The sequence below is a fragment of the Lactuca serriola genome, chromosome 1, assembly GCF_051521515.1.
Source record: "Lactuca serriola cultivar US96UC23 chromosome 1, Lser_US96UC23_V15, whole genome shotgun sequence".
NCBI lineage: Eukaryota > Viridiplantae > Streptophyta > Magnoliopsida > Asterales > Asteraceae > Lactuca > Lactuca serriola.
In genome coordinates this window covers 8,181,185-8,195,485 of record NC_136408.1, presented here as the reverse complement: position 1 = coordinate 8,195,485, position 14,301 = coordinate 8,181,185, and the positions used below count along the sequence as shown (strand labels likewise).

Sequence of the window (14,301 nt, the reverse complement as noted above, 5' to 3'; positions counted from 1 at the left end):
ACTAAGCTTCGTGCTTACGGTTTTCAGTTTTGGTTTCAGGTACTTCCGATAGCGGATGATGGAGCTCGGGACGATCGCATGGCACACACCATAGATTTGCCAGCCTGGGAATGTTTACTCTGATAATGAACATGTGTTTTGAAAACTTATACTCAGATTATGTTTTGGAATGATGTCTTTGCTTAAAGTAATGTTTTATTAAAAGAAATTTTTGGTCTTAAATTTTGGGTCGTTACACAACATGAGAGCGGTAAATGACCCATGGTTTTCTGATTTTTTATTACGAGTTGGTGATGAAAAGGAGGAAACATTGGACGAGTCCTTTACTCATATACCTGATAACATGTCCATTCCATACACTGATAAAACTAATTCAGTGGACGCTCTAATTGATGCAATATTTCCTTCTTTGCAATCCAACGACGCCGATTCAAAATTTATCATTTCGAGGGCGATATTGTCAACTAAAAATGAAAGTGTTGATGAGATTAATAATAAGTTGATCGAACGATTTTCTGGCGAGCAAAAAGTTTACTACAGTTTTGATGAAGCGGAAGATGACAAAAATAACTTATATCCGATGGAATATTTGAACTTGCTAAATGTTAGTGGTGTACCCCCTCATTATCTTCGGTTAAAAACTATGTGCCCAGTAATACTTTTGCGAAATATCGATCCTTCAAATGGGTTATGTAATGACACAATATTGATATGTCGTGCTTTCCAACAAAATGTCATTGATGTAGAGATAGTTGTTGGTCAACATGCTGGAAAAAGAGTGTTTTTACCAAGAATTCCTCTATGCCCGTCTGACGATGAGATGTTCCCATTCAAACTAAAGAGAAAGCAGTTTCCAATTCAGCTTAGTTTCTCTATGACAATCAATAAAGCTCAAGGACGAATAATTCCAAATGTAGGTGTTTATCTGCCAGAATCAGTATTCTCACATGGCAAACTTCATGTGGCGTTGTCCAGAGGAATATCACGTGTCAATACCAAGGTATTAGTAAAGCCGGAAAAAACGTTTGATAAAGATAGAATCTACACATCAAACGTTGTGTACAAAGAAGTTTTATGTGATTAACAAGATACAATCAAGAACTTATTATTTTACAATTTCTTCAAATATGTATCTTAGATGCTCATTTGATATTTAATGCAGGCTAGCAGATGAAGCAACATGATTGCAGATTGGTGTAGTTTATATATTGGACATGTTATAAATGTACAAAACTACATAATTGCATATTGTTATTTATATATTGTAAAATCAAGTATGAACTACTAGATAAAATTCCAAATGTAAACTCTACTTCTGTCGTATTGTATGACTATGCACCTAGCAAAAAACTATGTGTTGAAATGAACTATTCGACACAAAATAGTCTACCAAATGGCCGCAATGAATAGCTCACGTCTAAAGGAAACTAATCATCACATTAAAACTATCTTCTGAAAGAAACTCTTTGCCGTCCGGCGCTTAGAGCGGGTAAACGGCTAGACTTAGGGGTGCAAACGAGCCGAGCCGAGCCCGAGCCTGGCCAGGCTCAGCTCGGGCTCGTTTAAGTTATATGAGGCTCGAGCTCGAGCTCGGCTCGATTCGAGCTTTCTTTTACTGAGCTCGGCTCGAGCTCGTAAAGAGTTATACAAGCTCGGCTCGGGCTCGGGCTCGACTCGTTTTTATCGGGCGTGCCTAAATAAACTTAAGCTCGGCTCGAGCTCGTTAAAAAGTTCATTTACTAATACCCGAAGTTCATAATTCCCCTAATATATTTTTATTTTAGTATATATAAATAATAATAAATAATATTATATAAAGGCTCGTTTAGGCTCGCGAGCCTAATCGAGCTTTGTGAAATAGGCTTAAGCTCGAGCTCGTTTAATAAACAAGCTTAATATTAAGCTCGAGCTCGGCTCAGGCTCGTTTAAAATCGGTTTCGAGTTGAGCTTTTAACGATCCGATCTCGAGTAGCTCGCGAGTAGCTTGGCTCGTTTGCACCCCTACGACTAGTATGTATATAAATGAAGTTATATGAATTTTTGTGAAATGAACAATATAAGAATATTCATTTTTAACGCGTTTATTCATTTCTGAACATACCTATGTTTATTTAGAGTATGTATTTTTTTAATATACATGGATCTTTCTTTTTCAACATACATATAAAAAGCCCATTTAAACCTCATTTAACGAGTTTGAAATTCGTTTTAATGATGATCAAAATTGGGTAACACTAACAATTAAAGGATTAATTACTTTTATACCACTAAGAGCATAAGGTGTGGGTAACTAGTCATAATAATATTTTGGTGCCACCTTACATGTCACATCATCAGTGATGTTATAACACCAAGTGGGAAAATGGTTACCATGTTGCATCTTGTTATAACACCAATTTTTTTCCATTTTAAAATTTATTTTTTATTTTATTTTTTTTGAATTTTTTTTTAATTTAGACAAATATTTTTAAATAAAACATAATGTTTAAAAATTATAAATAATATACAATAAAAACATTTTTTAAAGATTAAAATTAACATAGAAATTAAACTATACATAACATCCAAATTCCAAAAAAAATACAACGATATTCGTTATTGTTATTGTTACCATAGAAGATATAATCTACCAAGTCCTCTCGAAGTTGTCTATGTTTATTTGCGTCCTGAATGTCAACAACTTGATGTAAATACTATGTTGTTTCTGGTTGAAACTGAACGTGTATGGGCTCCGTTGGGATATAGTGTGCTATATTTCGTCCTTTATCTACTACCATGTTATGCATTATGATACATGCATACATGATATGTCATAGAGTTTCTAAATCCAATGGTCGTGCTGCATGTTCAACTATATGTCACTTCGCCTTCAGCACTCTAAAAGCATGTTCCACATCCTTATGTGCTCCTTCTTGTCTTCTCTTAAAAAATTGTCTCATTCTTCAACCGGGTGGCGGAATGCCTTCACGGATGTAGAATACTGAGGATATATTTCATCTGTAAGGTAATATCCATATTTGTATTCGTTTCCATTCACTGTGAAAGGAGCATCCGGGGCCTTTCCATTCAAAAGACCGTCGAATATTGGCGATTGATCAAGAACGTTGACGTCGTTGTTGGAACCCGCAACCCCAAAAAAATGCATGTCAAATCCATAAATCTTGAGAAGCAACAGCCTCTAAAACCAACGAAGGTGATATGTGATGACCACTTGCGTATTGCCCTTTCTGTGCTTCCAGACAATTTTTCCATTTCCAGTGTGTGCAATCAATGCTTCCGATTATTACAGGAAACCCATGGCGTTCTTCATGCACCGCATACAATTCTTGCAAATCATGCAACGAAGGTTTCCGCAAAACACGTCTCCAAATGTTTCAACAACACCCATTGACAATGTATACAAACTCTCCCTTGTAGTTCTTTCGGACATTCTCATATAGGCGTCCATGGTGTCGGGTGACTCCCCCATAGCCATCAAACGAATGGCCGCAGCACATTTCTGCAACGTTGTAAACCCTCGTCTACCTCTAGCATCATATCTTAATTGAAAAAATTCATACCTAAACATAAATTAACTACAGTTTAAAAATATATTGCATATGTTGTAAAATTAAAGAAACATATACTAGATTTTTATTTATTTTGTATAAAAGTATAGTAAAGAAGCGATATCGGTTTTCCAAGGCGTTGGCGATCCGTAGGAATATATTCCTACTCAAACGAGATCTTCTTTTAAAGTCCTTTGACCCGTACACACAATTATCCGCAAAGTAAACACGATATAGATGTTCGTGTCCTTCCTCGCGATTTCTATTTAACACCGCACGTCTTGTTAGTAGCGGAGCTGGGTCTGGTTGTAGCAGGTCGGTAGTGTAATAATGATACATCATGAAGAAAATATCGTCATCTGAATCATCGGACGAGTCGAAAGGGTCCATATTTTTTTTTTAATATAATTGAAAGTATGTAGAGAGGAGAAGAGAAATTGTGTGAAAGTTTTTATAAAATGATAGGTATTTATAGTGTAAATGATTTTTTTTAATAGTTAATTTTTTTTTATACCGTTGCCATTTAAACGTTTGAAAACGTTTAAATTTTGTGCGTTTCATCTGGTCGCAACGCCAACCAGCTTCAATCTCGACGAGCAAAAACGAGTAGGGGGGGGGGGGGGGGGAGGGGGCGGTGTTCCCCCTGTCACGACGCCGTTAAGGTGTACCACCTCACCCAGTTGCTTCTCGTTCTGGCCCATACCGCATCGCCTAACATGCACCCGTTTTCACTTGTTATTGTTCCAATTACTACCCTCCCATATCATCGAAAAGTCATATCAGTTGAAATGTTGTCGTTTTCATTGTAATAATTGATTTATTTTTTAGAGTAAATTACATTAATCGTCCTTCTAGTTCTAGGTAGTTTAACATCTGGTAATTAACTTTTTTTTTTTAATTGTAACTATTTTTATATTCCGTTTTTTTTTTCAAAAGTTTGAAGTCTGGTCCGGTGTTGGTGGTGGGGAAGGATACCAAAAGTTTTAGGTCTGCTGTGTAGGTTTCTTAAAACTGGAATGAGAAAAAGAGACAAAGATGGACGCAAAAAAGGTGTGCGGGACTCATATTTATTAAACTACTTTTGAATTACTTCAAAAGGTTAAAAATAAATGAAATAATTAAAATAATCAAGAAAAATATATTGGTCATTTTAAATCAGAGACAAAAAAAAAAAAAAAAAAAAAAAAAAAAAAAAAAAAAAAAACAGACCTTACGAACGATCTAAGTTAAAACAAAAAGTTAAAGCCCAAACATGTAAACTATATTAAACCAAATAGACTATTCTAGTAATTTACTCTTTTTTTATTTAGAGATACGAATATTACAATATTTGTATTTCAAGTTAACCACTCACTATTGTAATTATGTCGGCGTTTTCGAACATTATTTTTTCCATCGTATATCTAATCATAATTCTGCAGCACATAACCTTGATACATCAGCTTAGCCTCTTAACTTCTTCACTCTTCTTCTTTTATTCCCCATGTTCTTAGTATATTTTATTCCTCTTTTGGTTGTATGAATCAAAAGTATGTAAAATGCATAAGTGGTATGTGTGTATGATGTGTGTATATGTTTTGGATTTCTTTTTTCCCTATTTACAAACTATTAACATAAACAGCCTCTGTTTAGATCAAAATACACCAAGTAAATGGCTTTTTGGAGTGTTATATTCAAGAAATACCAATGTACTTTTGTTAAATGCATAAGTGGTATGTGTGTATGGTGTGATTTATATTTGTATATGTCGTATGTTTATTTGTTTCTGGTACTACTATGGAATTCAGAAAGAAAGTTTACACATCCATTATAGCATTGTACTGTAGTTTCATGTGTTTTTTTATGCCACAGGACCAGTTATGTTATTTTTTCTGCCAAAGGGACTAGTTATGTTATTTTATTCTTCCAAAGGGACCAGTTTCGTAAAATAGAAGTATACTTTCATTTTATATACATTTTTTTTTTCATGTTTATATAATTTAGCAGTGTACTTTACTTTTATGTGTATTTTTTCTTTTTAATAAATGCAACTTAACCGGAATCCAAAAAAAAATGTTTAGACATCCATTAAACAACAGTGTACTTTAGTTTTATGTGATTTTTAATTCTTTTTCAAACATGCAACTTAACATAAATCTAAAGTACATTGTTGCTTTGGTCCCAAAAAATGACATTTTTACATGATTTTTTTTTCATACATGCAGTTAACAAGAATCTAAAGTACATTGCTGCTTTTGTCTCAATATATGACATTTTTACAGCTTATAAAAAACAAATGGTTATGCAACTTTATTACCATTCAAAGAATAGACAAGGTCCAATTATGTTATTTTTTTATGCGACAGGACCAGTTATGTTATTTTTTATGCCACATGGAGCAGTTATGTTATTTTTTTCTGCGATAGGGACCAATTTTCTAAAATAGCAGTACACTTTCATTTTATATGTATTTTTTTTCATGTTTATATATCAATTTAATATAGTTGTGTACTTTAGTTCTATGTGTTTTTCTAAATATACCTTTTTCTATGATGACATCACAATCTATCTCCAAAATTGAAGGATCAATTTTCATGTGTTGAAATTTTAGTTACAGTTATTGCAAAGAAGTTAGAATAGTGTATTATTATTATTATTATTAAGAACAAGAATTCAAGATAAGAAAGTCATATATGCATTGAGATACAACAAAAAGTCGGTTATGTCTTTGGTAGTGAATAGGTTATGTTTTTTAAACGGTCCCTGCATGAAAAGACCTATGTCTATTACAAAAGTTAAATAGAGACCATTTTTGTTAATTTTCTTATTCAGGGATCATTTATGTTACTTTTGTTCAAACATGGACCATTAAAGCATTTATCTAAACTGTGAATTATAAACACTTTTTACAACTTTATTTTATTTGAAAATATATTCCACTCTTCCTAACAATAGCATCATACTTTTCAAGTAGATTGCCATTTATTGCATTTACCCCAAACATAGCCTAAATGTATAAAATAGCATTGTATTTACCAATGCACTAATTGAATTGAATGATTTCATATGTTAGCCTTGGTCAGTGAGATTTTGTTTACCTGAAAAATTCTTTTGTGTCACAGATGAATCCTACATAGGTCACATGTCCTTTTCAATCTTCAATTCCATTCCTGAAAATAAGGAAACGTAAATATAGCCGAACCCTTCATCATTTTCATACTTTCCTACAAATCCATAACCATGATAAGCAGAAAATCCAATGTACATTATGCTATCTCATGCATTTATTCCATAAATAACTAAACATGGAAAAACCATGTCATGATATTTATTTAAAACTAAATACTACACGACTATATGCTATGTATCAAAAAGATATACCATTCGGCGAATATATACCGAGATGGATTGGAATTGGTTATATTTGTTTTCACTTCCTTATTATTCTATCTGTTTTATCTGCAATTTCTTTGCATATTGAACAAGAAACCAATAATCAAAACATTGTTCACACTTTGAAAACTGAGAATGGTAGTACAAAAGAGTGAATTGTACAAAAAAGAAAATTATAGTAGGCAATGATCCATAAATATGGACCAAAACTAATATGGGATGTTTTGATGTTAATTTAAACTAATTATCACAACTTAAAGTGGTAATAATCGCTTGAAATGAGTGTTTGGTTAGATGTGATTCTATGTAAGACATATGATTATTAATTTATTCAGGATCAAAACAATTTTAAGAAGTTGTAATTTGATTATGGTGCTTTAAGTCGTCAAAATCACATGCAAAAAGCACAATCAAGCCAAAAACAAACCTTACGATTATATGAATTATTACACAGTAAAGGGAATGGCAAGAATATCTCCATCTTTAGTGGCTGCATTTCCCAAAGCATTAAACACCTATAAGATCCATCATGGTTTTCTAATACATCTCCGTGATCCCCGCCAACATATTTACCGGTCTATCGGTTCCATTGAAACACGTACAAGGCAAAGGCACAACAAGATTCTACCCTACATCAAGCACAAAAAGATCCTATAAATAATTCGTTTGGTCAGCCGAGAGTCCAAGACAAGTCCGTTGTTCACTGCATCAGCTATAGATTTACGAATCTCGTCAATGCAAGAGCATATTTACAATTACCATTTTACCCCTACATAATTCTTAATCCAATTTTTAAGAATATTTTTTTTACGAATTACCATAATTAAATTAATTAAAGAAATCGATTTTCTTAGAATTGTCCACAATGTCTTCAATTTATTAGTCTTTTCAAAAGAATCATTATATATATATCAGTGTTATAAAAATCCCGATTAGATCCCGATTAATCTCTGATTAATCCTTAGGCGCTACTTGACCAATTAGAGAGCGTCTAGCGATTAATCCATGCATACAAAATGACTGAAACAGCAGAGCCCGATGAAATTTTAACACTTTGAAGAAGTTATATCTCAATAGAAACTATTTGAGGTATGATTAGTGTTGTATTTATCATATTAACATATTTTGTTATGATATTAGTGGTATTTATGAAGTTTTATATGATATTAGTCATATTTAATTTTTTAAAATCTAACAAATTAGCAATTAATGGTCCCCGATTAATCTCCGCCTAGCCGATTAATCCCTTGACCACAGTCCACCGACTAGCTAACATCGAGCGATTTTTACAACCATGATATATATATATATATATATATATATATATATATATATATATATATATATATATATATATATATATATATAAAGAGAGAGAGAGAGAGGTCCCTCATTTTTTATTTATTAAAACTTGAAGTTAAATAGAAAAAAATATACACAAGACAAAACTGCAAAAATGGTTTTTTGGGCTTTAGTCCAAACCCCAACTTTTTTGGATTGATGGTCTTTTTTTACCATGCTTATATGTGGTTTTAGTCCATCCAAAAACTAAAATTACTGTAACATCCTTGTGTATTTATTTTCTATTTTTCTTTTAATTCTTTTAAATTTTATTACTTATTTATTTATTATATTAATTAAAAAACAATATAGGGCAAAACTCCTCTCTCTCTCTCTCTCTCTCTCTCTCTCTCTCTCTCTCTCTCTCTCGACACACACACACACACACACACTACCCACAGAAGTTATCTTCTTTCTTCCACCACCTCTTACAACCACTCGTCGTTTTCAGGCTCACAACTTGAAGCTTTATGGGTTAATGTGCAGAAACTTAGGGGAAAGATCGATGTTATACAAAAATGACATTCTTGAAAGAGATCTGGTTGTATTCTAACTCGTTTTCAGGTCAATTGCTTGATTTTTCTGGTTTGAACGGATTAGGGGTCTTGAATATTAGGGACAATTTATTCACAGGTATTAACCCGTTTTAAATCCTTGAAAGAAGATATGGCAAAGGATACAAATAATTTCTATCTACCTGAGCCTGAGCCTGAGCCTGAGCGTGGTGATTGTGATGCTCGAGTTAATCTGTTGTTTTGGAAAGGGAACAATACATGTGCAAATTGGTGTGGGTACATACAACAATGACAACATCACCATTGTTAACTTTAGAGAATAGAGCTCACTAGCTTAATTTACCCCAAGTTTTATGCTTTATAATCACTTCAAAGACTCGTCCTTGCTAACAACAGTCTCACTAGAATGATTCCCAAATAGCTCACCACTCTTCATGCTCTTACGAAATTAGATCCCGCCACAACAATCTCTCAAGAAAAATCCCAATTTTTATGAGTAAATTGGATCTAAACACAGCTGGGAATCCCAACATCGTAAAGGTAATCACCAATTCCAGCAATCCATCTTGGACTTGATTATCATATTTCCACCGGCATCCCCCTTCATCAGGCCATAGATAAAGTTTTTCTGGCTCACAGACATAGACACACAATCATTTTCTTTTTCTAGAATTATGGATGAAGTGGGGGAGACGAGGAATAAGTGAAAATTATAGAGATAGAAAGTGTAATATCCGATATTTTGAGGTATTATTATTATTATTATTATTATTATTATTTGTTAAAAGCTTAATTTCAAAAATTATTCCTTACGTTGGGCGTAAGGTAGTCCCCTACGTTGAGTGTAGTAGGGGGGAGTATGGACATGGGACTAAAGCCCTATTTAAAGGCTCTAACCCCTTGAGGCACTTTCCAATCTCAGCCTCCACCCTCCCAAATGACCTCCTTGAAAACCCTAATCACCATTTGTGAGTTTTGAGCCTTTGGAGTGTTTTATGTTCACTTTTGAAGGAAGAAGAGCATTGTGGAACCACCTAGGAGCTCAAATCAGTGTAGATCTGGGACTTGCATCCACTCATCCATCTCCAGAAAGTAGATAGTTTCTACCTTGATGTATTTGTGTGTTAGATCTAGGTATGCTTAAGAATTTCATGCTTTTTTCCCCATAACCATGGTTTATATGAGTATGCAATGTTTTAAAAACCGGTTTGAACCGGCCGGTTGGACCAGGAACCGAGGGAGAGAGTGGTTCAACTATTACCGGTTTTATGTCGATTTCTAAATCGGATTGAACCGACTGGTTTTTAGAAAAACCCGGTTGAACTGGTCAAAATAAATCAGTTAAATCGAATAAAAACACATGGGAAAGAATCATTTGCATAATAAACTTTGGTGATTTTTTTCAAATTTATTTAGTTTTCTTTAAATAAAAAAATATGTTAAATGTTATAAATTTTTTTGATGTGTTTGCATTCATCTAAGACTATATTTTATTTTGCTATTATATTTTATTTTCTTTTTTATGTATATGGATTGATGTAAAACACTAAAACTTATGGTTATGTGTTATTTTAATGTATTTGGATAGATCTACAACTTATTTTTATGTATATTTTTAATGTTTGAACTAATAAACATCAAGTTCATGATTTATATATGTACGTATGTGTAGGAAAATAAGAAAAACGATAAAAATTATAAAAACCGGTTGACTAGGCGGTCGAACTAGTTGAACCGGGAACCGATCACCATATCAGTTCAACTACAAAACCAGTTTTTAAAACATTGTGAGTATGAGCTACTCTGGACAATTGGAGTACCATTTCCAGACGTTTTTAGGGTGGTTAACTCATAAAAATGAGAGCTTGGTCACTCTCCTCTATTCATGCATGTTTTCTTGAGCAATAGAAAACTTTATGGACCTAGTTTTAGGATTTGTTGTCCTTATGGCCATGCAAATGGATAAAGTCTTCAAAGACTTTATCCATTAAGACATTCATAGTATAGGTCTGAAAATAGGAAGAGTTGTTGGTTTGTTTTAAGGACTTAATAATTAAGTTTGGGCATCAGGTGGCTACGTTGGGCGTAATCTGCCTTATGCTGGGCGTAGCCCTGATTTCACCCGTTTTTGCCACCTTAAGCTCTACGTTGGGCGTAGAGCTGCTACGCCGAGCGTATGTCAGCTGGATTTGACCATTGACTTTCTAACCGTTGACCGTTCACTTTGACCACTTTGGGTCAAACTGAGGATTTTTGGTTGTAGATCGAGACTTAAACCTTGTTTGTTGTATAGATGACCCGTAGAGTCGGTTGTTGGATATATGATCAGTTTGGTTATCTTCTAGACTATGAGGTGAGTTCTCTTACTGTACTCGTGGGTCGAAGGCACCAATACCAACCCACTAGATTGTGTTATGAATCTTTGTATATTGGATGTTGCTATGTTATAGTGGTTTGTTAGATTAGTATATCTGTATGATTCCCTGTACTTGTTGGTTTGGTTATCTGTTGTATATATCAACATACTACGGTTGGGTTGAGGCAGTACAACTTTGTGTTGTACGCTAACAAATCCGGGGCAATCCAATTTTATACTGTGGGCACGGTATGCATGTATTGTTGTGTGAGGTATTTTGGGGTAAACTCACTAATCTTTTGCTTAAAGTTGTTGATTTCAATGTTTCAGGTACTTTTGATGATCGGGGGAAGGTGAATGTGTGATCATACACATCCTCCTATGGTTTTATGTTTTGAGAGATTGACCTGATACTATGATTTGCTATAATATGATTTGAAAACAATGGTTGTTATTTATGGATTCGTGTGGAAATGTTTTTATAAAAATGAAATATTTTTTCAAGGTTTTTAGGATGTCACAAAAAGAGATGGATGTATTTATTTGAGGGTAATGAGTTGGAAGGTGTAGTCGGGCATGCCTGATATTTTGATAAGGATTAAGCCGTATCCTACTCCTTGGTGGTGGCGACGGTAGCCTTTGGTGTAGGCGGCAAGGTGGTTGGTAGTGGCGAGGTTGATATCTTTCCAAACCTCTTCCAGTGTTCTGGTGTCGTTTGGACTCCTGATCTGGTTCACGGATAAAGGAGGTGAAAACGAATAGTGGTAGAGGAAAGAATATAACGTTTATGGGTAGTGTGTGTTTCGATATATATATATATATATATATATATATATATATATATATATATATATATATATATATAGAGAGAGAGAGAGAGAGAGAGAGAAAGAAAGAAATAAAAGAGAGAGATATAAAGAGGTAGACCCCATATTTTTTTATTAATAAAACTTTAAATTAAATAGAAAAAAATATAAATAATGTATCGTAAAGACATTTTAGTCTTTTCAGTTTTCTTAGGGACCAAAACCACAAGCAAAGTAGCTTAAAATGACCTCCAATCCAAAACTTCCATGGTTTGTACTAAATCATGTAAAAAATGCATACCTTATGAACCATTTTTGCAGTTTTGTCAATAAACAAATATCATGAAGGTAAGTTAGTTGTTTTTGTTTGGAAAAAGACGAAATCCACAATCAAACCAACTCAAGTAAAAATTGCAATTTTAAAACTACATTAAATGAAACAAAAGGAATCAACAACCCTCAAAGACCAAATATGCAATTTTCTCTTTGTTTTATTATGTATTTAGCATTATACTGGTAGTTGAGTTTGCACTTTGTCGTGAGTTTTTACATGTTTTTGTTTCATATTAGGAAATTAAACGAGGGAAATTTGTATTATATACATATACTATAGGAACGAGGGATAAACACGAAAGTTTAGAAAATGAATGAGTGAAAGTGATATTTTAAAAAGTAAAATGGATAGACAATATCATTTTGCAAAATAAAAGGGTTGCAAGTGACGGAATATACAAAGTTGAGGGATGAAAGTTGAATGGGTGAAATTGACATTTTACAAAGTTGAAGGTGGAGGGGTGAAAGTAATATTTTAAAAATTAAAGGTATGAAAAATATTATTATACAAAATAGATGGGTTGCAAATAACGGATTATACAAAGTTTAGGGATTAAAGTTGCACTTTACGCATTGACATACTTGTACATTATGCATTAACAATTGTAGTATTAGCTAATTGAGAGGGTGAAAGTAACATTTTATAAAAGAGAGAAATGAAAAATGCATTTTACAAAGTAAATGAGGGAAAATTGTATTTATATATACTACGAGATAAACACGAAGTATAGAAAACGAAGGGGTGAAAGTGATATTTCAAAAAGTAAAGGGGTAGAGGGGTTATGTAACATCCATAAAATTCAAACCAATTTAAAACTTTTTCAACCAATTAAAAACCATTAATTATTACAAAGTGTTTTCAAAATAGTTTCATGTCATAGTATCCCAGAAATCAAAATCATAAAATATGAGGAGTTGTACGATCACGCCTTCGCCTTCCTGCAGTCATCCGAAGTACCTGAAACCAAAACTGAAACTGTAAGCCTGAAGCTTAATGAGTTCCCCCTAAATACCGATACATAACGAATAGTACACATAATAACAACATGGAATGGGTCTACAGCTCTACAAATTGGATTACCCATGAGCCCACAGTATGAGTCTGGCTTGCCTTACAGACCCACATCTCATATCTGGCTTGCTCCCTCAGTCCTTGGACTGTAACGAAATCATTATCCCTCAGTGCGAATCTGGTATGCTCTCTTGGCCCTCAGGTCACATCTGGAATGCTTAGGAGTCCTCAGTATGAGCCTGGCATGCCCTTCTTGGTTTTCAGCTCATATCTGGCATACTCCAGGGTAAACCTACCCACATAACATGTCAACGTGTAACAGATAATGTTCATACATATAATCATACAGTATCACAGGTAGTCCTACAGATCTACCATACTAGCATATCGAACTAACATGCATATCTAACTCATACTCAACATATCAATAACTACTAGGATATCAATGCAATGGGTCGGCCTTGATGCCTTAGACCCCTTAGTATAGTGAGGATAACTCACCTCACAAGTAGTGCTGAACTGGACTGAAAGTCTCCGATCGTTGTCTCACCAAAAATCCCGAACTATTCAAAATAACAAACACTAAGTCAACACATAAGATATCAATCCTGACTAAGGGTCCACCTAGTCCATTTTGCCTTTTCTCTAATTTGGGCCAAGGCCCAACTATCAAATCCACTATCCAAAAGTCCATATACTTAAGGCCCATTATTGGCCAAATTTTCCCAATTGGGCCCCAACTCCCAAATCGGCCACATTTAAGATCTATTACCATTAATGGCCCAAAACACATTTATTCAGAAAGCCTAGCAAGGCCCAAAAAGGAGCCCAATCCCGAAGCCTAAATCGTCAAAAACCCAATAGAGGGTGTAAGCGGGGCATACTCCTCTGGCTGGGCGTACTTCCGTTTTGCGTTGACTGCCATCGGGGTGGTTGACTTAGTACGTTGGGCGTACAGAAATTACGCGAGGTGTATGCAAGGTTTTGCAAAAACCCTAATAAGTGCTTAATGGGTTAA

At 34.1% G+C, this 14,301-nt stretch overlaps 1 protein-coding gene across 1 annotated transcript; it reads left to right on the top strand.

The window, feature by feature from the left end:
* Window positions 1-343: 343 nt before the first annotated feature.
* Window positions 344-1,084, top strand: LOC145051198 (uncharacterized). The gene has a single exon (XM_078999312.1). The coding sequence runs from the start codon at window positions 344-346 to the stop codon at window positions 1,082-1,084; it is 741 nt and encodes a 246-aa protein (XP_078855438.1).
* Window positions 1,085-14,301: the final 13,217 nt, after the last annotated feature.

What these genes read in the sequence shown, in the direction of transcription:
- LOC145051198 (XM_078999312.1), top strand. Translation starts at nt 344, where the DNA reads ATGTCCATTCCATACACTGATAAAACTAATTCAGTGGACGCTCTAATT.